General features: G+C 42.9%; 1 protein-coding gene across 4 annotated transcripts in view; it reads right to left on the reverse strand.

Annotated features, from left to right (window-relative positions):
• Window positions 1–24,014, reverse strand: part of MEIS1 (Meis homeobox 1) — a 131,201-nt gene extending 107,187 nt beyond the window's left edge. For 2 of the 4 annotated variants that reach the window (XM_069494078.1, XM_069494079.1), the window contains exons 1-7: window positions 23,306–23,400; window positions 21,237–21,463; window positions 19,254–19,395; window positions 18,655–18,705; window positions 17,801–17,851; window positions 16,228–16,374; window positions 11,344–11,349 (exon numbers count right to left, since the gene is read on the reverse strand). In XM_069494078.1, coding sequence (XP_069350179.1) covers window positions 11,344–11,349; window positions 16,228–16,374; window positions 17,801–17,851; window positions 18,655–18,705; window positions 19,254–19,395; window positions 21,237–21,463; window positions 23,306–23,317 — 636 coding nt within the window. In that variant the 5' untranslated portion in view covers window positions 23,318–23,400. Of the gene's footprint in view, window positions 1–11,343; window positions 11,350–16,227; window positions 16,375–17,800; window positions 17,852–18,654; window positions 18,706–19,253; window positions 19,396–21,236; window positions 21,464–23,305 lie in introns of all 4 variants that reach the window. The other 2 variants (XM_069494080.1, XM_069494077.1) reach the window with 2 other exon arrangements.
• Between the last annotated feature and the right edge of the window lie 2,660 nt (window positions 24,015–26,674).

The raw sequence follows: 26,674 nt of genomic DNA on the forward strand, positions 1-26,674 counted from the left end.
GAATAATCTGTTGTAGCATAACACAGTCAAAAGAAGGGAAATTTGAAGCTAGATAGAATCCTGTTTGAAACCTGGCTATGCCACTTACATGTTCTTGGACAAGTCAAAACCTTTAGAAACTTCAATGTCCTAACCTGCAAATGGAGATAAAATGTACTCCCCTGTAGACATATGTAAATTGCCAAGCATGCAGCAAGCACTCAATAAATGCCAGCTACCATTGTTCTTAATGTAACAGCATAGGTTGGCCTAGGTCAACCCTGGAATATCTCCATACAGGCGTATTCGGTCTGTAGACCTTCTGGAAAGCATGGTTAACCTGAGCTGGCTTCGTGCACAGCTTAGTATGCCTTGGGCTATCTCCCACCTGGTGTGTGCTCAGGGAATGCAAACTGATCGTATTTTCACCTTGGAATAACATGATTTTACAGGTGGTTTGCTCCTCCCCACCCCATCAGGTTTAATTTGATACCTAATATTTATAAATCACTTTACAATATACAAAGCATTTTGACACATCTCCTCAGTCAGTCATTCATCACGTCAGTATGATGCCAGAAACATTTTTTAAACCAAAAATAAATAGGTTTTTTTCCTTCAAAACTTCTACCCTACTAGCACCATTCAAAAAGGTGGATAATTGAGTGTGATGATCTTGACTCTGAAGAGGTCAGCTATTAATAGCAACTATGTAGAAATTGATGAAATAATCACAGTATGCAAAATTTGCAGTCAGTCCACACCTATCAATAGGCAGTTTTCTCTTTGGGGAGGTACATTTACTCTCTCAAATCACCAGGGTCTCTTTAGTAAACGATCCCTCGTGGCCTGAAAGAGCTGGCTTGTCTCCAGAGATGAACAATTTAGTCTCTTCAGATCAGGAGAGTCACCAGTCCACATGGGGAATGCAGCACTGTGCACGGTGCTCACGCGCACACACACACACTCCCATTCTCACATCTGCACGTGCCTGTGCATGCACACATGCACACCTGTGTTCATCGGTGCTGCGCGGTGCACACTGGGATAGCTGTATGTCACCATCCCACACTGCCGGGGAGCCACATCTAAGTAGCCCCCCCACCTTTGACTTTTCACCTCTGTCTAAACAGTGTCTCTCAGGATCCTTAAAGGCACATGACTTCAACAAGTATGATTGCTCATATACCACTCGATCAATGATACTATCCGAGAAAAGGGACCAGAGAGACCCATACACAGAGACATGAAGAGAGAAGGGGCCCAGGAACTGCTGTGAGAAATGCATACATATTTATCTGCCTGTACTTGAAGTTGGGGAATGGGGGATACTTAGAAAATGTTTTATGTATGAGTTTTTTGTTTTTTTTTTTTTAGAGACAGGGCCTTGCTCTGTTGCCCAGGCAAGAGTGCAGTGGTGCAATCACAGCTCACTGAAGGCTTGAACTCATGGGCTCAGTCCATCCTCCTGCCTTAGCCGCTGGAGCATCTAAGACCACAGGCCCACGCCTCTACACAGTTATTTTTTTTTTTTTTTTGGTAGAAACGGGGTCTTGTGATGTTGCCCAGGCTGATCTCGAACTCCTGGCCTAACGTGATCCTCCCAACTAGGCCTCCCAAAGTGCCAGGATTCCAGGTGTGAGCCACCATGCCCCATCGTGCGTGAGTGTTTAAAGTTTGATATGCTGAAACTCCTACTGAAATTCTTGGTGTCTCCCACTTGCACCTACTTGATAATGAAAACATGCCATATAATCATTCAACCTCCTCAACCACCATGTATTGAGCACCTACAGTTTGCGAGCGCCCCAGCCTGCTCCTCTCAAAACGTACTTGCTTGGTGCAACATCTACTCAACCTCAAATTCAGGTAATTCAGGAAAAAAAGTAAAATTCTTCATATAAATTTCCAAACAAATCCCTAGAAATCATTAAGGAAAACTCATTTAACCACAACAAGTTTAGGCAATATGTTTTGCTTTGTCTTTTTTTTTTTTCTTATTTTTTTTTTTAAACATGGTAAAACTGCTCTATTACCTTTAGAGCGTGAGCATGTAGATGTTTTTAAATGCCAGAAGCATTCACAAGTTAATACCGCAGTATTAATGCATGCATGCTGTGGATTCAGGGGCCATATTAGCATGTTTTTTGGGGAATGGTCTGGGTGTGAAGTAGCAGTTTTAGAGAAGCCTTTTCTAAGTCCACACCTGTCCTGCTGAAAGATGAAGAAGTGCAGAGAGGCCACTGTTGGCTCCGGAAAAAGACTGGTCGATGCCTGATGTGCTCCCTGGTGGCACCTTCCACAGCGAGGCCACTTTTTAAAAGGTTACCTCCCGCACACACTTCAGCCCGATTTCCGGGTCAGCTCTCCTTTTTCTCATTTCCTTCTCTGTCCCCTCTCCCGCTGGCTTACCTTTGCCAAGTCTGTAGGCTTGCCCGGATCCTTGTTGAGCCCCTTTTTAATGCTGCGATAAAATGTGCTTATTACTCCACTTAATTGAGGTCTGAAGGGTAATTCTGGTGACTCAGGGCAGATGGTAAATTAGTGGTAAGATAATGGAAATCCAACCTCCCTCCTCAGAATTAGAGGCTCTCACCAACACACCACGTTTCCTCTTCTCATGGTCCCAGCTCTACTGTACTTGCCATTGGGGACTTTTAATCTGGAAATGCATCTCGATCATCTAATCATCCCTTAGGTATGACGCTCACTACATTGGTGCCAGCCAGTATCTTTACACACAGCGTTAAGTGTGTGTATTCAGCACCAAATAAGCTAGATTTCTAAGACGTTAACAGCTAGGCAATGTCAAATACATGTAGAATTTTTACATGTGACACCACTACATTTCCAAATAGTCATACCTAAATATTTCATATATGGTGTGTTGCTTTCAAATATGTGTGTGTGTGTGTGTGTGTGTGTGTATAATCATATATATAATAATAGGATAGTGGTGGTGGGTAGTTTGTAGAGGCAGAGACAACATCTGTTAAATTGAGTTCTGTATTTCCCAGTTCTCAAGTACCACAAATAAAACCTACAAAAATGATAATTCTTCAAACATTGAATCCTCTATCTCTGTGTAATGAGGCATGTAGAGAGGAGGAAAAGAATTTTTGTGCTTTTTTGCCTTTGGTGAAAATTCTCCAAGGAGTAATTTCATCTTCAGATGAAAAGTTTTCTATCAGGTGATTGTATGAGTCCCAGCAATCTCAGAAACCTCGGTTCAGACACAGATGGACACACAGTGTGCACGTGTGTACACATCTATGCATGCACGGTAACACACACCCATCCTGTGCACGAGGCATAAAGCGAAAGAATGTGAAAAAAATGAATCTAATGTTTTAAATTACATGGTGATAGACTTTAAGGCAGCTTGGCTGTCAGATATATTTTAAAAATCTATTGGGTCTTAACTATTTTGCCCACCCGCCTGCAAATGTCCATGCTTCATTCTCCTCTCCACACTCAGGGGCTGGCTGCTGTGGCAGGCAGTGAGGGCAGTGACCTTAGGAAGCTCAGACTCAGCACCAGGGGACACTTTCCCAATGCTGCCTAAAACCCTACTTTCCCACAGCCTGGTATCATTTAGCTCTCAACTCTGATACTTTCAGGACTTCATTAATCTGCATAGTTGAATTGATTTATCTAAGAAGTTAAAAATGAAACTACAATGCTAAGCAAAAGTCTACAGATGTAAAACAACACCCAGAATATTCCAAAAGACTTCCTGATGAAATTCACATAACATTAATTTGATGATACACTTTGCCCAGTTCTTCAACTTTGAGAATCAATGGTAACATCATCCCACTGTGGCCCCACTGTGGTCTAAGAAGATAATGTGGATTTTGACATGTGGTACATTCAGAGAAATTATAAGAAAAAAAACAATTACCACAAAAGAGCAATGGATAAGAACTGACAAGTTTTACCAAAATCTCAAAACTGGCAAGTAATAAAGTTTAGGTAAATAATTTAGAAATTATTCAAGTGCATGGAACATTCAAATTCTACCAAGCCATTTGTTATAGAGAAAAATCTCATGAAAAGAAGAGAAAGTAAAGCCTCATTATACTAAAATCTTAGTAAAAGTACGTATTTATGTTTTAATAACCTTCTTTTTTCTATGCCATTGTACTATAACTGGCAAGCTATTAAAAAATTCTTATTTTTATAATGAGTTTAATGACACTATGTGCTTTTGCTCCTAAAATTATACTTATAAACTATAGTTCATAGAGTTAAATGTTTGACTGAAAAAAAGCCCTAATCCAACTAGCACCACTATAGTTCCAAATATTTATACCTAAATATTTCAAACCATACTCTTAATTTATCTGCTGAGAGCTTTCTGCTGAATTTTAGATTATTTTTTTATTATTTCCATTTAGCGATGGGAGAAGAATCAGTAAATTGCATGCCAGTATACCTGGTGTTGTAAAATCCCTTTTATAAGACTGTTTGCTTCCCAATGTTTTATTTTACATTTGTAACGTAGTATCACTGCTCCTTGTTCTGCAAACAAATTAAGATAAAATAAACTCAAAAGTGTCTTATATAAAACAATTTCAAACCACAAACTTTCTAGGCAAGCATCCTAGCAAAAAGAACATCCAATAATGCAGAAAATATTGTATTCTGAGTACAAGTAGATAATAAGACCCCGTAAGCAATCAGACCTCAGCATGAAGCATTCGCACTCAGAAATGTGGGGAAAAGTACTTAGCACAAGGTCTGCACATAACTGTTACTTGAATTTCGCCCTAAGAGTGAATTTGCAGTGATTCACTATACTATCTCAGCAAGATATCGAGGGTTCAGTCTCCTTCTGTACCATGATGAAATCAAAATAATAATGACCCCTCATCATAACAATTAAGATGGTATTTTTCTTAAACTCTATCATTATGAAATATTCTATAAAACAATGACCCCATCAACCAGTATCCAATCCTTCCTCCCCAAATCCAATGCATTGTTAGGGGTTGGGCAGAATACAAGTGAGAAGGTAAAATATTATTTAATATAGTTCTCTTAAGAACTTACCAGCAGGCTGTACCAATCCTGCTGTTTCTGTACCTCACTTCTGTTTTCTGTATGTCACTTTCCTTTTTCTGTCCATAAATGTTCTCTGACCATGTAGCCAGGGTCTCTCTAAATCTGCTGTGATTCTGAGGACTACCTGATTCACAAATTGTTTTGTGTTTTTTTTCCTCAAATAAACTCTTAAATTTTAAAAATTTAAAAAAATATAGTTCTCATCAGGGGTTTACTATTTTAAATCCTTCAGATGAATTCTTATTTAGTTCTTACAGTAACTAAGTGAAGTGGGTACTATTATTATGCCCATTTTACAGATATGAAACTGAGGCTCATCAAAGTACAGTGACTTACCCTCTCACAGCAAAGTCTAGACTCAAACATGAGTGCTCTGACTTTAAATTGATACCTCATTAGGACACTGCCTTCCTGAAAGGGTGTGTAACTAAAAGTTACAATCAGCACACTTAATTGTTGTTTCTCAAGTGTTTCTGAAGTTTTCTCTTTTGTACTTCTAAAATCTCAAACCAGAGAATCCACAATTTTGATGTGAGAAGGGAAAAAAAAAATTCAGCCAAAATATAGTCTTGTTTTATTCTACTACCTTAGAACACTATACTTTGAATAAAGAGTCATGCAAATTTACATTTACCATTGATTTCTACTAATGTTTAGTAATAGGGTATTTTCTAATTTCCCTATGGTTTATTTAGAAGCACTTCTTATTTTTTATATTTTGATTAAATTTTATTTTTCAAGTATGTCTCTTGATTTCTGAATTTTTAAGTTCTCTGACAGTGCTAAATTTGGAGGTGGGGAGAAGATTATTCCCCTTTCTTCATTGTTTACCTTGGGCAAAATCATCAGAGATCATCTTGAAATTTAATTTGAGATTCTGGTTCCTGGAATGGCCATGGACAAGTACTCTACATGTCAAGGTGCTTAACTAAGCGATCAACCAGAGCAACTGTGAATTCCAGAAGTAGGATGCTGAGTTGCACTGTGCACTTTTTAAGGAATTCCAGTTAATCAGAATGCCATTCTCCAGCCATACCCAAAGGCTATTATTCTAGAGGCTATTCATACTATTTTAACAGTTATAGGGTATTTGGAGTATTGGAAGTATACTACAAATGAATAAAAGCCCCATAATTGATTTGTCAATGTTTTATTCTCCTCTTTTTCTATTGGCATGTTCTTTACATGCCCTCAATAAATATTAAACACTCACTATTAGGGTGGCAAGCAAACCTTTAGAATGTCGCAACAGTAGAGTGAAGAACAATGCACCTAATTGAAATGGCAGGGTAATTTGGAAAATAAAATTGAGTTGCTGCAAATTCCAAATTCCAGAATAAAAATGTTTATACTCAGTTAAATGCAGATTGTTACTGGCTTTGAATAATTATTAGAATAAAAAATATCTGAACGCCAACAATGTAGTCAATATGTGCAAAACAAGCATAGTCTACATGTCTCTATTATTTTGAGCAAAGAAGTACAGGATACAATAAGGCTGATATTTTTCTTGGTGATTTTCTTCTTAAACACAACTTGTAAAGTCCCAAAATATTGTGAAACAAAAGGCCAACACACTAAAGGTGCAACCAGTCTTAAAAACGTTATGAACAATATTCCTCAGAAAATTTCAGAATGCATTAGGGACAGAAAAAGCACACTGAAAGAAAAGAAGGGGTTAAATGATTCTGCTACTCAATATCTTTTCTTTTTCTCAAACATATTAATTTATCAACAAGATCAATGCAAAATATAAAATTCCTGATTCTCTTTGTTAGAAGCTGGAGCCAAGAAAACTATGACAATTAAAATGAAAATGGTAAAATGCATTTGCATCTGGAGCTATGAAATATAAACATGTAATGACTCTATAAGAGATGATATTTATTTGTACTCTGAGGGTAATCTTTATTATCTACTTAGGGCTATACCACTTTTGGCAGAGATGCCACCCTTATCTCACGAAGATAAATTCTATATGCTCTGTAGAGTTATAGCATAATTCCCATAAATAATGTATATGATAGAATGTAAATAAATAATACATTTATCTGAACTGTTCAAGAGTGAAGGACAGGGTGGTTACTCATGACACTAAGTCTCTTATGAATGAACAATTTCAAATAAAAGTAATGTTCAATGGTGAGTTATTGCAAAATTTTTACACTAAAATATTCTTAAGCAAAGGTTTCAAAACAACTCCAGATCTGCTAGGAACTTTCAAGTAAATGTTCCAACTAAACCCAAACTTCCCAGTTTAATTCTATCGCTAAATTTTCTGTTCTGGTTATAACATTATGGCTAGCATCATCTTACGTATTTGCTTCTATTTTTAATTCTCTCTATTTAATGGTGGTTTATTTGATCAATGAAGTATCTGAGTTTAAAATGTCATGTATGAGTTTTTATCCCATGAAACACAGTGATTTTTTTTTCTTCAGTGAGAATAATTTAAACATTGCAGTAAATAGATAGGAAGGATATGTATAAAAAAATAAAAATAAAAAAAGAGATCACCTGCTCTAGTTAGTTTGCTAAGTCTTTATATTATAAAAATTGTTAGTCTGCTCCGTAGACAAACTCTTCACTTTATGTAAATAGTGTAAGTATTCCTTTAGCATCTCAGACATTATACACTGTTTAGTTTGAAATTAAGTTTTCAAATTGCTAAGGAATAATCTCTGAATAACAGAAAACCCTATAGGTCACAGTTAATTATAGCTTGTCTATCAAATTAAATTAATGTTCTAGAATACATCCAAATAGTTATGGAGACATTAAGAGGAGTTTTATTGTCAAAGAAATTCTTATTCATTCAGCTTCTAATATTTTTAAAAGAAGAGAAATAAGCATTTCCCAAGTTGGGATGGGGTGAGGAAACTCTGGGTTTACATCAAATTGTTCCCTTCATTTCCCGTTTGACGGCTGTGTCACTTTCATTATAAACTTCATTTTCCAGAGTTTCATAATAGTCATAAACACACTTCACTTTAAAGAGTTTCTATGGGACATAATGTGAATGCAAATTCAGAATAAAATGCAAATCATGGAGGTCTGGGACCAAATATGGACTATCAGTTAAGAATATAGTCACTGAAAATAAACATTTAAGCCTTTAGAGGAAGAACAGAAAAGGGCTGATATTAACCTTTATATCAAGTGTTCACAGCCCTAGGGAAGGCAAATAGGAATAACAGTTTACAGTTTTTTACCTAATTATAAAGCACAGGTTGGGAATATTTGATGACTTTGGCTGCTATTCATTCCTGTTCTAAAGTAACACTTTTCATCTTCTGAGGAAAATAACTCACATAAGAGTAATTACCCACAAGGTACTCCAATAGGAAAATGAGACCTAGCAAACTGGTTTAAGTTCAAGTCTCAGGCATAGAAGATTTCCAAACAATGGAAAAGAAATGATCAGAAAAGAAAGGGTTATAGTTCTACCTTGCTAAATAATAATCAACAACCCAGAAATTTATAGCTAATGAGTAATAAACATGCTACCAAGTTGTAAATTGTAAGGAAAAATCTATAGAAATGGGACTTCATGAGCAACAATTAATTCTAAGTTAGCTTATGTTGCCAGGTATTGATATTAGAATGTTGTCATATATTGATATTAGAATAATTTTAGTATCACTCAAAATATTAGTTATTTATTTACTACTATCTTCTAAGTGAGTCAAAATTATGGATGTTTGAGTCCATCATAAAATGTAAGACTTTGTATTATTAGGTTAAAATGAAAAAGAACCAGCACGACTATAACACTTTGCTTAAACTTGTTAAACTCATAAAAGGTTGTGGTCATTTTTAAAGTATTACTTGGTAAACTTATTGATAGTAACAGCATTTCTTTTCTATAGAAGAATGTGATTTCATTTAAGTTTTTAAAGAATTGTAACACTGCACACTCAAGGCTCTTTACCTCATGAGTATAAATTCTATTAATTGTAAATGGAGTTATGAAGTGTCAAGGGACGAATCAATTGTAGAAATGTATTCTTGGGAATTATAAATAAAGTAAAATTTATTTTCACGATTTATTTGTACTCCATTAGTTTATGCCATATAAGTTGGTGCATATATCATAGAAAAGCCATAACATAGTTACTTCGTAACTTAAAAACAGTTAATAACATAGTTCTGGCTGTAATTTTTATTTGATTGTATATACTCATGACACCCATAAACAACAATTATATAATTCAATAAATGTAGAAATAAGTTTTTTTCACTGAAGAATAAACTCTTTATGGTATGGTTTAGTCAATTTTAGGAATTGTGAATCAAGAAGTCATGACATATAAAATAATTTTGAAAGATTTGCACTCTTGCATTTTCCTTTAATAAGAACATATTTTCTAGATTAAGAAATGCCATTGGCAAAAGAGTGTTGTTCAAAGAGAGTCTAGTAAAGTGTTGCCAATTGTGTTAATTCTACGCACTTGAATGCATTAAATTGATTGAAATCGGATTCTAGTGACAAATATTTAAATGAATATATTCTTGCTTATTTCACACAGTATCCTTTACACCGTTTATTAAAATGTCAAATTTATAAGTGTTGGGAATCCAGCAATTGCCCAATATAGATATACTTCCTAGAGAGGATGTTTAAGACTCCAAAAAGCTTCCCCCAGTTCCGTAATCTTGAAATCAAGGCATGTTAAATTAGGATACAGTTAAGATGCTCTTTCCTCTTTTACACTACATGGATACACTCATCTGCTTGCATTTTTGAAAACTGATTTTATACATACATGGTTCATTTACAAATGTTAAGGATAGTAAAATATCCAAATATATACTGGATGCTAAAAGTCAAATTTTGGAATTGTTATTAAAACTTAAATTGAGAGACTTTATTTTATGTGTTTTAGACCCTAACTTTTTAAACAGGTATTATACCCTGATATTTCCTGCTGAGTAAGATCAGCAAGCCCAATGTGATTTATAGCAGTGTTGTTTTACTTGGGATTTTGAAAACCTTTAAGCCTAACATCTGCACAACTGTCAGATAAACTGTGTCACATGAATTCTATTTTTATTTCTTTATTTGTAAAAGAATACTTTCCCATAATTTTGGTGTAATTTTTAAATATTAAACTTTTTTTGCACTCAGGAGAAACAGCAAAAATTTTTGTTTCAATTACAACATAAATTGAAGTACTTTGATAAAAATATGACATATATCATAACCCAAAAAAGGCCATGTAAAATGCTGCAGTTGCAAACATTTAACACTGTGTAACAAAAATGACTGAGAACGGTATCAGTTTACTATCCTTCAACTATTTCCCTGACAGTGGAGTCAAATAATTTTGAATTATAGACCTTATTACAGGATGTCTTATTTCATGTTCATTTTTTGATCATTTCCCTGTTAGTCCCTATAGGAATTTGGCCATATGCCGACTTTCCTTTAAAAGTTTCTGTATACATACTTGGGTCGTTTGATGATTAAATGATCATTTATTAAAACTTTAGCATTTCACCATTTGTTTGACATATTTACATTTCATAAGAAAATATTGTTGTTGCAATGGAAGGCATAACATTACCAATATGAAAATACTTCATTTGAATTCATGTTGACAGTATTTTCATTTATGGCAAGTGTCTTAATATAACTTGTTATGCATTCTTCACAGTTTCTCCAACTCCACCTGCGAGGGAAGGTAAGCTAGTTTTATAACAGTAGGCCTTATGGTAATACTTTAGTCTATCTACTTGGCCTTAATAAACATAAGTTTCTGCTCTGGGACCACAAATAGTCTTTGTGTTTTAAGAGTATGGAGTTTTACTGAATAATTTTCCTTCCGTCACCCAGCAACAGCTGTGTTTTAAATCTTTTGGACTATGACAAACATTTTAAAATTTAAACATATGAGTGTTTGAAAACATAATGATTTAAAATTTGTTTATTTTCAAAGTTGGGCAATTATAGCATGATATTTCAGTTCTTTTCTGAAAACAGGGCCCATATGTTAATCCATTTTTTCTTCCTCCTCCTCTCTTCTTCCTCTACTATTTAAGCTTCTCTGTGTTTTCTAATACAAGTCTCTGAGTTAGGACCAATAGCTACAGTACACACAACTACTCAATATTCTTCCAAATGATGAGCAATGGAGTCATTCTGGTGGGAGAGGAATTGCTATTTATTTGAGTGACCTACTGCCACAGAGCTAGTTAAATCACTGAACAATAGTTACTGTTATGAGGCTTTACTTTGTACAAAGTAACATTAGTATCATTGCTATCATTGCTTTCCATTAACCACAGAACTTGCACTGGGGACTTCCACTGAGAGAGAGACTGAAAGAGAGAGAGGAGCTATGAAAAGGGAATAATTTTTGTAGTATTAGCCTTTAGACTTCAAGACATTTAACAATGCAATTGATCTCAACATATCTGCACAGAATCTGTACTTTTCTTTCCTTATTGTTTTTCTAAAATGCTTAAGTGCCCCTATTAAGAATCAATACATCTCTACTCTGAAATTCACACATAAATACACACCAAAAGTCAATCAGAAAATAACAATAAAAATACACCTGATAAACAACTAACTTTTCATTCAAAGGGTACTAAGCAATAAAGGGCCTAGAATGAACATCCCAATTAGCCAGTGTAGTGACAAGCAGTCAACACCTTATTATTTAATCATTAAAGAGAATCTTGCCATAATTTCCCTTTGACATATTTTAAAAAAGGAACTAAGAATATACCCCATGACCCCTGACAACAATCAAAAGTAAAGTGAGATGATGCTAAGACTTTATCACTTGCAAGGCCTGTGCACTGAGAGGTCCCAGGATTAAGGCATTAAGTGGGAACCTAGGAAGCATTTACAATTTAAATAAGATGTATCTAAATGCATTTAGAAACAAACTACCTGACAAAGGGACCATTTTCTTGCCTCCCACTGTTTGTGTCCACTTTTCTTATTGGATGAAAATAAATTGGGGACATTTCTAGTATTGGTAAACATCCGCTGGCCCCATCTATTTGTTTCTAAGGCAGCAGATCCAATCCATGAAGGACATTAGATTTTCCCTTGCCCTTCCAGTCCCAGCCTTTACCATAACACCTCTCCCAAAGGGAAAGCTTAAATCTCCTTTGGATGAATCCCCACCCCTACTTGCAAGAGAGGAAGGTGTTTTCAGTCAAATCTCACTTCAGTTTTAAGAATTTTAACCCAAACTGTGCTTTAGAAACAAAAGTGTTAACTTTTGAAATAAACCAATCGCCACCAGAGTTCGCAGGCCCCCTTGGGAACCAAAGCGCACTGGTCCAGGCCTGTCCCAGATCACCGAGGCCGGGGGGCCTTGCGCTCTCCAGCCTGGGCCGCACAGCCCCGACGGCCCCCCGCCTCCCGGGAGCCCGCCGGCACTTGGCATTTAACCTGCCTGGCGAGCGTGGCTCTCTGGTTCCATCTCCGCAAGCCATATTACTTCTCCCCAGACGTCAGAGACAAATCTGGATTAACATGCAACAGGGCGCCCGGTGCAGTCCGCCAGCCTTCGCCCAGGAGCTGCTAAATGCAGATTCAGACGAGGACCCCCCGGAGAGCTGCTGCTGAATAAAGACTGTAATCCAAAGGGACCATTTCTCTGCCTCGCGCTGCCTGTGGGGAGAAGGAGGGCCCCCGCTGATGGCCGAGCACAGGGCCAGCTAATCTCGGCTAGCAACGGGCAGGCGTGGCCACCCCGGGAGGCGGCCTTGGGGGGCCTGGAGACTCTGCTCCTCTCTCCACTCTTTCCCTACCCATTCTTGGAGCGGAAAATGCTTAGATTCAAGGAGTGGTGAGCAACAGACAGCCCTAGGAAGGAAGACGACAGCTCCTCCCTGGAGCACGGCCTAAACTCTAGCATCTGGGTGGCCAGGCTCTTCCCAGACTAACCCTTCTTGCCGTCCCCAGTTCCACTACGGCCGCCCCAAACGAGCGCCCGCCTCTCCTGGGACCCGCATCCTTCTTCGCCGCCAACCGGACCCAGTCCTCGCCTCGACGCCTGACACCTTGGTCCCCTCTCTGTCTGTTCCCGGGTCGCAGCAGGGCCCTGGCTGCACGCGAAGGTCCAGAAGGTCCCCGCGCCCCTCGCTGCCCCCAGCCCGCGGGCGTCTGGAGCGTCGGAGTGGAGCCGAGAGCGTGGCGGTCGGGAGAGGGCGCCCAGGAGGTGTCCTGAGCCCGCCAGAAGTGGCTCTCCCGCAGTGAGACCTCCAGGCGGCCTCGGAGACTGGGGGTGGGGAAAGGAACCGAGGTGGGAGGAGAATGGGATCACAGTTTGTAGGTGTCTTAATCTGATCAAAAATAGAGAGAGAGAAAGAAATAAAAAAAAATTTTGAAAACCCCAAAGCAACAACACTACGAGGCCAAGTGGATTTCCGCCGACTTAGCCCTCCGGGAAACCGCCTGGTATCAAAGTCGTCGATCCCAGGTCCCCGTGCGGGTGGCAGCCTTCGCGCCCTCCGAGGAAAAAAAGTAAAATATAATACACCGTGCTGCCAGCAGGCCCTAGAGACAGAGGGGTTAATGAGCTAACGAGGCCCAGCGCTCACACAGCACCAGAAGCGTCCAGTCCCGGAGCGCACCTTCTGCGGAGGAGGCTCAAACTGGCTGGGCCGCATTCGCAAACAGGTGGAGAGGCCATCCTTTTTGGCCCGGCCCCCCGGGCGCTGCACGAGGGGTTCAGAGCCCCCGGGGACAGGCTAGCAGACACCAGTCCGAAGAACTGGAGCCCAGGGGGTGGCCCTGGTGCCTTGTCCCTCGCTCCGCACCTCCCCAGGGTAGGGGAGCCCGCCGGCGTCTGAGGCACTGTACCGCGTGTGCCCTGCGCCCTGTGCTCCCCTCTCCAAACCCGACCTAGGCACGCTAGCTCCTGGCTCCCGATAACCGGGTAATTAGAAAGAATAAACTTGGGTTTGTTGCCCTCCGATCAAAGGATACCTGGGTGAGCCGGAGGGGGATCACAAGCGAGCCCACGCGCATAGACCAACAGGGCCACGAGCTCAGCCAAAGCTGCGAAGCCCCACCCTTGAACGGCGGGGACTAGATGTACGATTCTCATTTTAGAGGTAGAAGAGAATACAATGTGAATTTTTACCCAATACAATTGCATACCAATCTTTGCATATCTCAAATTAAGGTAATCAGGTAACAAAAGTTTACTTAAGGAGTAGGGGAGAACTCAGTGATATTGTATCAATTTTGTTTCCCCTCTCCCCACAAAAAAGCTCCATAACTTTGGTCTTTTATCTTTGACTTTAATAAAATAATGATTCGTTGAGAAAATGGGGTATAAATCTTCATTTTGGAGGCAATTAAAGTGTTGATTTCATTCATGCCCCTAAGCGATTCTTGTAATTTGCTCAAATAGCTTTATGTACCCAGCACTCCGGAGCTTTTAGAATCCCATTTTCTAGTTAGGCTTGTTGGATTACAATTTTTATTCAACAGCAGCTACCAGAGGGTTGCTCGGCGGAATCTACACTTTACAGCTCCTGGGTGAGGGCTGGTGGGCTGAACCAGGCATGGGGCCCGGCAGCCCACAGGGCCAAGGCCGGGAGCCGCCTGCAGTTTTCCCACCTCCGCACGACCGCGCCGGGATTGCACTTGCTGTGGGTTCGGTGGAGTCGTCTACACTGCTGAAAGTTTCTAACTCACCAAATAATAGTGAGGACCCAGCGTATTGACACTTGTAATGCTCTCCTCTGCCTTCCCCCACTCCTAATAAGCAAAAGAGAAATCTGCCTGTGTTGAGGGGTTGCCCAGAGAAATCCAAGCAGGGAATTTATTTTAAGAGGATGATGTTGGGAGAAGGAAACCATAAGATGACACCAAGAACGAGGTGGTGTCAGGCACTCAAGCAAGGACTGTACAAGACAGCCACTGGCCAACAGTGATCATGGCAGAGCTTGCAAAGGAAAAATCCGGAGTAGCTGGCCTTTGGCTTAACAAAGGCAGACTGATCTCTTCCCCCAAGTCGGGACTCACGTGCCAAGTCAGAAAGAGAAACAACTCCGGGCCTTCATTTATAAGTCGGGGTGGGGGGGCGAGTGGGAGGGCGCAGGGGAGGCTGGCTACCCAAATCTCTAGACGCTTCACAACAATTCGCAACCGAACTGTCCTGAGCCATTTCATCTCATTCACTCCTCACGTTTTCACTTTCATTGCATTTTTGCAACTCTTCTGGACCAATCCAGAGACACAGCGACAGGAGAGAGAGAGAAACTGGGAGCAAACGGTGGTGTCGCGGTGAAAGAGAGAAATCCGCGCCCCCCCAGCAACTCCAAATAAAAGTCGTCCCCATTTAGTAACGCATTGGAAGAAGGGCCTGGAGGGAGGACCGCAGAGGAGCGCGTGCACCAAGCAAAGACCCTCAGTTGAGAGAAGGCAGGCGCGAGGTCCCCCACCCTCCACACCGAGGGAGCCACGGGGTGCCCCTTGACGTTGACACTTCCAAAAGCTGCCAACCCAGAGGGCCCAAAGCACGTACCAGCTGGAGGATGAGTGGAAACGAGGAGGAGAAAAGTCCATATTTATCTGTTTTTATAACCTCGGCCTGGTCTTATTTTTTCTATTAAGTACAATAAAATGGGCGAGCTTGCAGCGAACACCGCACAAAGCAATGTTCAGTGAGGTCTAGAAGCGTTCGGCCGAGGAAAACTGACAAGACAGGCTAATGAACCGTATAGACAGGGAGAAAATAGCCAGCATTTGCTAGATTTCAAACCCTCGCTGTCTGTCTTAGACCACCTATCTTGGATTTATTCCTAATAAAATAAGAAATAAGCAGACCCTACACTTTTCTTTTCTTGGAGAGAGAAGGGGGAAAAAATGCTCCCGAACAAAGCCCTACAATCAGAGGCGGTCACTGGCAGTTAACACTCCCATTATTATAGAGGGTAAATAAAATAAAGACAAAAATTAAAAGCGACAAGAAACAGGTCAAGTTTGCTAGCAAAGCTTTTACAAGCTCATCTCTCCAGGTCGAATCCCAGAGCCAGCCTTAATGAAGCAATAATAGCCACATTATTCAAAAATTTTCATTTCGATGGAAATGTATCTAAAAGGGACTTAATCATATGCAAATAATAAAAGGAGGTGGTAGTGACCCAGCCAGCAATATGCATACAGATTTTTTTCCAGGGATGTCGAAATTGAAAAGCGCATACCTGGTCGGTTAGATTTGCTGATCTTGTTATATCTTCACTGTCTGATTTTGATCCTCCTTCTCTATCGTCTATCACCAAATCGATAGGCATTTTCCCTTTCAAACAGCTAATATACCGGTGGCAGAAATTGTCACATAATTCGTGTACCTACATTATGACAGAAATAAAAAAATGGAAATATAATCAGGAGTGCATAAATGACATTGACAAGTGCAATCCACCCCCCTTGTGAGATCCAAACTTCCAAATAGGGGAAACACAGGGCAATTGTCCTCCAGAGACCCCTAGACGCATCCAGAATTAGGAATAACTTTCTTTTCTTGCAAAATAGAGATATCCCAGAAAATTGACAGTGACAAGATGATTCACAGGCTACAACATACTCAACACCCGTGTTAAATTCATGTGCTCCTGGGGCTGTGGCCATTAGAGAGGTGACCTGCATGGGTGACATTTAAGGTAAACTATTTAATTTCATCCAGTTACTTTATGATAAATCCCTTTCCAATGTGTCTAAGGTGCATATATGTGTGTGTGTATACACATACGCACACACATATTATTTTTTCTCCAAAGGACCTGTATTATGGTGGCATAGGATATATGCCTGTCAACTCAGGTCCCTATAACATTTGTAATAAGAGTTTCTATCCCTAAGGAGCATATTTTAGGATACATCCTTTTAAAAAAATAAGAGGAAATAAAGTTGCCAGTACTCATGATATAAAAAACCTACAACCACAAAAACATGTCAAATTGATTTTTTAAAAAACAAGGAAAAAGAATGCCTCAAAATATTTAGGTACAAGTGGAGAGGTCTCTTGCAGGCCCCAGGCATCACTGACATGCAAAAATTCACAAGAAACCCCAGTGTGCTTGCAATTTAATGTTAGTTTGAATTACAATGCATTAAGTTTTTATTGCTGAGATTTATAGAACAGCTAGCAAAATCATGTTATCCCACACCCTTTCTTGAGTGTGAAGGTGGGGTGTGTGCAGGATTCACAGATTCAAGAAATTGACACAACTATCAGCTCTGCTTTGTCTCTGCAAAACGTTTAATGTGCCTCCCCCACCACCTCCTCCAGACTCCTGCCCGCTCCTCCTCCTCCCCCTCCGCCTCTCCTCTGTGTCTGACCTGCTGCTGCTCTCAGACTGTCTTCCAGAAACTCACTAAAACTAAACAAAACTTTTTCCGCCCTCAGAGGTAGCAAAGAAGAGGAGGAAGAAGAGAAGAGACCATAGAGATATTAAGCTGGGAAGAAAACTCACAACAGCATTTTAAACATCAACTGGGATGCACAGAATTGCAACTATTTACACAAAGCCAGCAAGGTATTAAGAAAGAACACAAGGCTAGGGCGTTTGTGATCCCGGTTTTAGTGGCTGAAATTGTAATTAAACTGAGAAGAGAAATGGACGCTAAGATTGGCCTTGACACTAATTACCAGAAAAAAAAAAAAGACATTTATGCAAATGTCTCAGAAGCCTGAACTTCAGCCATTCTGAACCCTCCCCCGTGTGTGTTTGGGGGCAAGGGAGAAGTAGAAGGAAAAGAGGCTAGAGAAATTACCTTCTCTAATTCCAACAGATGAAACCTTAATACTTGTATGGCTTGAATCATCTGCAAAGATACAAAAAGAATGAGCACCCCATTCCTGGTTTGCAGAAAACTGGCTGCCACAGCTCTAGCATCTCCAGCCCACCCCCTCCCCACCAGTAAATAGAGTTATTTTGATTTATGGCAATAACACTAAAACTTAATAGCAGCGACTGGGTACCATCTAGAGGTTTATATTTCTTAAGAAGAAAAAATAGCTAAAACAACAACAAAGCATCTAAGTGGGGATCATAAACACTCTCCTCCCCCATGGCTCTCCCCTTTCTCAGTCCCACTGGCCCCACTCCCCCCTTCCCCAGGGCCACAGCACTGGACTAGATGTTTCCTTGGAAGGAGTGGACAGAAAATATTCCAAATAGCCCCCACATTGTGGCTTTTTCGCATTGCAAAGTTCCTGCTGCCTTCTGCACACCTTTCAGGCAAACTGATTGTTTGGGGGCTCTTGCCCAGTCGCTGCCCTCGTGACGGTACTTTAAGGGCTGGGAAGTCCGCAAAGTTTAAGCACACACGCTGACAGGCCCAGAGATAAATCCCCGCGCTGATTAGAGCTGCGCAGCCCGGCTGTCATAAAAAACAAAAGCTCGCATTCCCCCGCGCCGGCTCGCCCGGCCCCTCTCGAGATGAATTTATTTCCCCGGGACCTTGTCCCCGACCACTTGTCCGTGGACGGAAACATTTGCAGCCAACTTGCAGCCACGGAAAGACAGGTCTAGAAACCCCAGGGCTCTCAAAGCAAAGCTGAGGGCGTGGAGGTGGGGGCTGGGGGGGAGGGCGATGGGGGGAAGGGAGTAGGGGTCCACTCTTACCAAGTTATCCAGTTCTGGATTAGAAGAAAATAGAGGTTTTTCTGCGCGAATCTAAATACAAGTGAGAAGGAGAAGGGAGAGGGAGGGGGTGAAAAAAGAAAGAAAATTTGAAATCTGGTCGCCTTCCTAGTTTCTTGCCTCATTACACTGTCGGGGGCAGGATGTAACCTCCGGGAGGGACTCGGTGACACCGAGCTCGTCCCGCGCAGAAACACTTCAGTGTGAATTAAATAAGCTGAAAACAAGCCCAGAGCTCAGTCTTACTTCTACTAGCAACTACGCTTCTCGCTTCTCCGGGACGCTGCTCAGCTCGCCAAGTCCAAAGCAGCTACAACGCGTGGTGTTCTCGATTTTATTTTACAGAGTGAGCTTTCTGCGTTAGTTTATGGAGGGTGAGTGGGTATGAATATGGGTGATTTTTAAGTTATCCGCAGACAGTCACTCACAGAAGAGGAAAATCTGAGGGTGGATGTAATACGCATGGCTTAGGGTGGACTATTTGCTGGCTACTTTTGAAAATGTGCTGGGTAGAGGCGTTGGGGGAGGGGGGTTCTTTTATGTTTCTTTTACTTTTTTTTTTTAACATTTATTTTGCTGACCTGTTTGGCGAACACGGCTATATCTTCATTGAATGACTCTGAGGAGCAGACGTCCCCGCCCGCCACCCCCGGCTCGCGGGGGGTACAAGTAGCTAATTCACATTTCTCAAAAATCAGTGCTAAGAGAGGGAAGAGGGGGTGTCTGCAAGAAAATACAACAGTCACAAACAACACAATGGTTAGTCCCCGGTCAGTGAAAAAAGGTGCCCAAGAAAAACAGCCAGAGGAGCTAGAGGCACGGACCCCCTCTCTGATTTTGTCATCTACTTTTTTCCTTTTCCTCCCCCACGCCCAGGTGACTGCTCACCTCCCCTTCCTCCTAGAGCCCTGAAGTCGGAGGGCCTGAGCCCTGGACGGTATCTGAGGATCGGTTCAGCATATCTGGCCGGAGAAATTGGCAACATTTGCTACGAATAAAACCCAAGCGGTTCCAGCAGCCATTTTGAATTAAGTTTCCCACCCGACAAGCCCTCGTCCCTCCGCTGCACATCCAGGACCTGGTGGAGGCAAAACGAGCCGGGCGTGGGGGTCGGAAGAGCTGGTTCATGCGGGTTCCTCCAAGGCGGCCGCACGAAGCCCGAGGCTCCGGGGATCTCGGTGGCAGGCGCTCAGCTAACTTGGGGAAAGGACCTCTATGGCTGCGGGACCGACTGTCACCAGGCTGCACCTACAGATCCCGACCCCACGGCCCTCGGAAAGCAGGCAGGCTCCTCCTCAGTTCCCTACACACTCCCTCCCTTCGCGGATGGCCCCCACCACCCCCCAAAGAAAGTTCCTTCAAATGTTCATGCGGTAAAGCCTTTCATTTTGTGTCTACGGAGTGGCAAAGCAGCTAGTATTGCGAGGGGCCTAGATGTCGCTTGTCTGAGCCCATTAAAAAAAAAAAAAAATGCTTCTTCTAATGCCCAAGGAGGTGTCTCAAGTCTTTTATTAGCTCTCACAGCCCAGCTGGGAATTTAACAGTTTGGGGTCCTTTTCAAAGCTTCCCCAAATGTTCTGTCCCGGAGCCTAAACCATTTGCAGTTAACGCTGCGGACAAAACGCTGGGATTTAAACAAGCCCATCGAACAAGGGACCAGAAAATAAAGCAGAAAGATATTTTTTTTTTTCAGCCAGGGAGGGTCAGTGTTGCCAGATTTTTTTTAAAAAAGAAGAAATAAATAGAAATAAAAGTTGTTGCAAAGTAAAAAGAGGCCCCAAAATTCATCAGCACACAGTAGGCACAAGTGACTTTCAAAGGGCTTTAGTAGTCCAGGGTCTAATGGAATGGCCGAGGAGAACACGGTGTGAACCGCCGCCAGAAAACAACCTCCAGCCCAAGAGCACCCCAAATTGACTTCTTTCTAAATACTGCAGGTTTCGCCTTTGAACACAAAGTGCTAAAACACCTAGAAGTTTTTCAATGTTTGTAACAATTCAGAACAAGCCCCTCTGCTTGACTTCAGTGGTCAAACTCCCTAAATGCAAAACATGTTCCCCCTTGCCTGACCTGCCACTGTCCTCCCTTGATTTTATTGTGCAGTGGCAGAGCCAGCAGACGCTTGCTGAGTAAACTTAGCAAGTCAGAACAATCAGTGGCTTAAAAGATTTTCCCTTAAACTAAAAGTTTCGTTCCAACACAAAGGCGCTTACGTTCAGAAACCCCTAACGCTCTCAGGGCGAAATGGAGCGAGGGAGGACTCCAGTCCGCTCAGCAGGAGTCTGAGAGGGGATGAGGGACCTCTAAACAACTTCTCCCGCACTAGGACCCCTTTGCGGGCATCACCGCTCTAGAGCAGAGGCTGGGCGTGCAGGGATTGTGTGTGGAGATGGGGGGCTTCGGAGATGGCAGGCCGCCTTCCCAAATTCTCCATGCAATGCGAATGAAAAGTCACAATATGTACCTCGGAACCAGAGAGCTCTGACTTTCCTCTTACCAAGGGCACAGAGAAACAGGGGAAGCATCGTATCTCAATTGCTTAACCTGCTGCCCATTGTACCTACCCATAAATGGCATCTTTATCTCTCTTTAAAGCGTCATTGACAGAGGAGCCCATGCTGGGGGCCATGGCGTTGGTATGAGCTGTGTGCGGGTACTGATGCGAGTGCAGAGGAGGCCCGTGGTTCAGGTGGTGGACCGGCTGCATGGACCTGGCTGCATGCGGGTCCCCATACATCGTGGAGGGAATGCCTACTCCATCCATGCCCCCGTAATGGGGTAGATCGTCGTACTGCATGACAAACAGGAAAGAAAGAAGGTTCAGAAGGCCAGGCGGGCAAATGGGGTAACGGCAGGGCACCGTGCTTATATAAGGTCAGTCCAGCTGAATCTTTCAACCCTGAATTCGGTGGCCTTGCATCTCTGAAGTTGAGATTTCTTATTTTAAACATAATTTGTAAAGTAAAAATTCTAGAATTCTAGAATAATACAGGTCTGGGGTGAATGGTCTTGCCCTAACTTGTGTCCCTATCAACTAGTTCAGGATCCTCTGGCAAGGAAGGAAGGAAGAAAGGAGAGAAAGGGAAGCATTTTCCCGAGGGCGGAAGGTAAAACGTGCATGTTGCTGGTGGAGGAAATTCAAAATCACAATAATAAAACGTGCCAGGACAGTGCAGCAAACTCGCCTAGTTTCACAGTCCCTTCACATCAGGGAGAATTAAAAAAAAAAAAAGATGGGAACAGCTACTCCAAGCACGTGAATTCAGATAGGCTTCTCATTTTATTTCCCTGCCAGTGTGGGGTTAGGCAGTCCTGCAAGACACTGCATTTCTTTTGCTTTCCAAGACAAACTCTTCTAAATTATACAAAACTAACTGACCCCCTTATAAGAGAAATTCAAGGAAGCATAGCTTTTCCTGGAATTAAAGCTGAATTTAGAATTGGGCAATTTCTCCCAAAGTAAAAGAAAATCTATAGTTGAAGTAGTTAATATTCTCTCTATATTTTTACTCTTAGGAAGTTTCTCCCCAGACTAGAAGTCAAGGAGGCAAAGGTTTAAAGCAAATTCAAAAGCATATGCACATACAACCCCCCATCTTCCTCTTCCAGAGAAAAAACTACTTTTATATTGATTGTCATTAGTTTTTGTGTGTGAAATTTAGCTATTTAGGTTTTTCTAATTGGTTCATTCCAGGCAAGTTCTTTTCCCAAGATTTGGAGGCGCAGAGAGTGAAATGATTTTCAAAGAAAAGAGGAATTGCCACTTTCATCTCCTTAAAGCTAGAGGTGTGAAAAGAGTTTGGAAGAACACTGACATTTGCCTGAACCAAAGGAGTAAAGAAAAATGTGTCAGCCTAGTAACTTTCTTTTGCAAACAGGGCTTTGAGGGCCAGGACACAAATTATGCAAGGAAGGCTTTTTGTAGACCTCCTTTCTTTTAAGAAACTACCTCAGTTGGGTTGTCATTGTCTCACTTTACTCTCACTGCATTTCCATTCAAATAGGAATATTGGGGAAATTAGTATTGCATTTTTAAAGTGAGTAGTTGTGTGCTTAGTATCCAATTAGTGCAGGGCTTATCTAAGAAAAACTTGCAAAATATTACTTTGCATAAAAATCCATACAAATTAAAATTACTTTTAAAAGATGAGTGTTTTCCGACCAAAAAACTTGCTGTACTATGACAAAGTTATTTGCTTAAAGAAGCTATATACATCTAATGATATTAAAGATGAGCATAATCTATAACATATCAGAAGTTTCCAGCTGCGTATTTTAGTTTAAACAGAGCTTTAAACTTCTGATCCCTGAACGCTCAAATTATAGCATTAGGTATCTCGCTTAAAAAAAAAAACAAAAAAACAAAACAAAACAGACGATTGCTTGAGCTTGTATTTTTATTTATATAGCTGCTGGTTAGGAATCTATAGAAAATTTGATTACTTGAATTAACAACTCCAAGTAACATACGTAAGTCTACAAATGCATTGAATAAATCCTCTCGCTTTAGGCCATGGCTTTAAGAGCCTCATTTTAAAAGAGAGAGAAAAAAGGAAACTTTTTAGCAGTGTCTTTCAGCCACGTTTCAATTTAATCTCACATTTGAGTTCTACAATTGTTTTTTAATACGTACCCTTTGCGCCATCGGCCTCTCTGGCTCCCTTCCTACTTCAACTTCTAATATATCCTCTTTAAGGCCAGTGTGAAAAGAAACAAATATGCAAACTCCCCCGGAAAAAAAAAAGCACGACGAAAAATCCCTTAACGTCTCCAGCAATGTGAACTACTGGTGCCAGATCTTCGGTCTACGGGACCTGAAGCAAAGCGCCCGAGTCACTGAGCATAAAAGCGCTCCGTTTCCAAGACAGCAGCGGGGGCAAAAAAAAAGCAGATCTTCTCTCCCCAAAAAATCAGCTAAAAAAAAAAAAAAAAGAGCGCCCCTCAGACCCAACTACCAAATCTCATGGCTTTCTGCCACTCCAGCTGTCAATCACAGGCGAGGTTGTCAACGTGGTGAATGAATGATCATCCGCTCTGTCTTCTTCTGGTCAGAACACCTCAAATGTTAATATTCAAATGCACAAAGCCCTAGCGCTCGCTTCCCTTGAATCAGTCCTAATTCCTAATCAGTTTCTCTCTTCTCTCGCTCTCTCTCTTTCTCTTTCTCTCTCTCTCCCTCTTTGCAACTGCTGCACTGGAGGGAGATTAGAGAAGGAGGGTTAAAAAAAAATGTCTGTCTGAGTTTGTCTTAAAGGAGCCACGATCGATGCTGCCTGCTTGCAGTCTCCGTGCGTGTGTAAAGTGTGTGTTGCACAGGCGGAGAGGTGGATTCCGACCAGAATGCTAGAACCCGGAAGTAGTGGTGGCCATAACAGGTCGCGTCTTACACAATGCATTGGGCTGCAGCAAGTAGGCTCCTCGGCAGGGGTGGGTGCGCGAAGCGAGCTCTGGCCGCACTGGAGAGGCAGAGAGGCGCTCCATTAAATCGCACGCCCAGGCACAAACACCACACATCCAGGGTACACGCACACAAACGCGGGCAGTGGTCTGCGGCCACCGGCTTTATTTTCCGTATTCTTTTCTCTCCCTCCCCCTCTGGACTCCCTCCCCAAAACCGACTCTCTTGAAATAAATTGGGAATAAACGCGGGGCAGGCAGCAGCGAGAGTTATTTTGCACAGAGCTCCGCGCATAGACTTCATGACTTTCCTCGAAATTATTGGGGTCTGCCAGTATTTTTCCGGGAGGAGGGTGATGCACAAAGTACTGAATTCTCAGAACTAAACACCCCAAGGAGAAAAGTCAAACTGGGAGAGAAGAGGAGGAGCAGGAGCAGGGCTGGGAAAGCCTCGGCTAAGGAGTCCTGAGAACATGGGGTGGAGGTGGCTCTGGCTTTCTGCAGATCCAGCCTAGAGGGTTTTTGCTGTCAGAGGTGGACGCCCGGCCGGAGGAAAGGAAATGCTTGCATTTTGTCACTTTGGGTCGGGATGCCCCCACCTCCTAGCCCCGGCGGCCCCCCGGGCCCAGCCCCGGCGTCCTGCGCGAAGTGAGAAAGGAAGGGAGGGAACAATGAACTGAGCGCCGGGAATGTGCCCCCAGCGCCTGTTTACAAACACCAAGCTATTTATGATCGCCGGAAAACGAAACCCGAGGCGGACTCCGAGCAGCCCAAACCTCGCGGGCGGAGTCCAGGCCCGGGAGCCGCGGGGAGGGAGGCTCTTTCTCTGACCCACTCCCGGCCAGGCGGCCGTGCGCCCAGGGCGCGGCGCGACGGGGCAGGAGCGCTCGGCTCGAGCTCGGGCCGTGGCTGCCTTTGTCTAGGAGGCGCCGAGGGGCTCCAGTCTCGGCCTCGCTCGGGCCTGGAGAGACCCCGCGCCCCCAGTTCTTTCTCCAGCGACGCCCCGAACTCTCCTTCCCAGACCTCCTACCCCGCACTCCGCTTTCCTGTCTCCAACCTCGCTCGGCGAAAACTCCCAGTGCCAGAGAAAAAGAAACCCACTTTCGTGAGCTGAGATTTCAGACAAAAGCTGCCCGTACCTACGACTCGAAGGCTCCAACCAGCCACTGGTTTTAACTTTCTCCCTTTAAATACATATTCTCTGGGCTTTAATTTTTTTCCTTCTCTTTATTCTCCCACTCTAAGCTTGCCCTTTATTATTATATTTAATGGTGCTATTCGTATTTGTTTTTCTGCCCGCCAGGCTCTGATCTGCCGAGATGGCTCAGCTGTAGCAGCTCTACTAGCGGCTGGAAACCTCACATCCCCAAGCAGGGCTCGCAGCTCGCTCGGCTCGGAGAGGATTTTTCCCCCTCCCTCCAGCCGAAACCTCGCACAAAACTCCCCCTGCGGTCGACTGGAAAATGAGCTCACCCAAATCTCGGTAGGCAGCCGTGAAGAAGGGCGCAGCCAATCAGGAGGCGCCCCCGCCCAGGCGGCCGCGCATTGGCTGCGGGGAAAATCAATTATCAAATAATCGATCAGCAGGGAGCTTCGATCTGCCGGGAATGCAAACTGCCAGTCCCCATTCCCGCCCTGAAGGTGGCCAAAAGGCTGACTCCCTCAAAGCCCTCGGCCCGCGCTCCCATCGCCCCCACCTCCTTGCCACCCGCCAGCTGCGGACCGAACCCTCACCCTCACGGGGGTGTAAGCAGTGGGAAGAGTTTTGAGAAAGATTAGGGGGATCCTTCACCCGACGATTCTTTAGAAATGGTTAGGAGCTCTAAAATGTATTGAAGTCAACTCTTAAGTGCAAAGTAGAGGAGATTTGCATCCGTCTTCGAGATGGGACTCATGTTTCTGTAGAGTGGGCTTCTGAGGAGCAGGGGACACAGGGCGAGCGTCAGAACATGATCTTGAATCAGGTTCCACCGAGCGCACGCAGCCTCCCTAGGCGACATTACCGCTTCTTTTAGCACTCCGCATGAGTCCACGCCGGCTCGGTTGCCCCCAGCAGCGGCGCGTTTCTATAAAGCCGAGCAGATGAGCCCTCCCAGCCATCACCCCTGCCCCGGACACCATGCTCTCCTCCCCATGTGTGCCCGAAGGGCTGACACACGTTCACCCAGAGCCTTCAGATGCGCTTTGCCTTGAAGGAGCTCCGACTGCTTAAAAAACAAAAAACAAACAAAAAAACCCCATCGCCAGGATCCCTTATTACTTGTCTTGCTCCCTTTTTTCTTTCTCTCTGTTTCTATCTCTGACTCCCTCTCTTCCTCTCTCCCTCTTTTTTGTCTCCAACACCCAAGTTTTAGGATCTTTTACTTTTCTCCATCGCATGCATGTGTAGCGCTTTCTGGCATGAACGCCTGGATAGATCATTTGGGAGGTTAAGGCAGGCCTGTGAGTAAAAACGTGGGGGGTGGGGTGAAGTGAGGGCAGCCAGGTGAATTGCCAGCGCTTTTATGCCCATGCCTGACCCCCGCCCCCCACCTCGACCCTGCAGCATGAACTTGGAAGCAGAATTTCAGGCCAAGATGGAACCTCCCCGTCTCAGGAAGGCAAT

This window comes from Eulemur rufifrons, chromosome 19, assembly GCF_041146395.1.
Source record: "Eulemur rufifrons isolate Redbay chromosome 19, OSU_ERuf_1, whole genome shotgun sequence".
In the NCBI taxonomy this organism is placed as follows: Eukaryota; Metazoa; Chordata; class Mammalia; order Primates; family Lemuridae; genus Eulemur; species Eulemur rufifrons.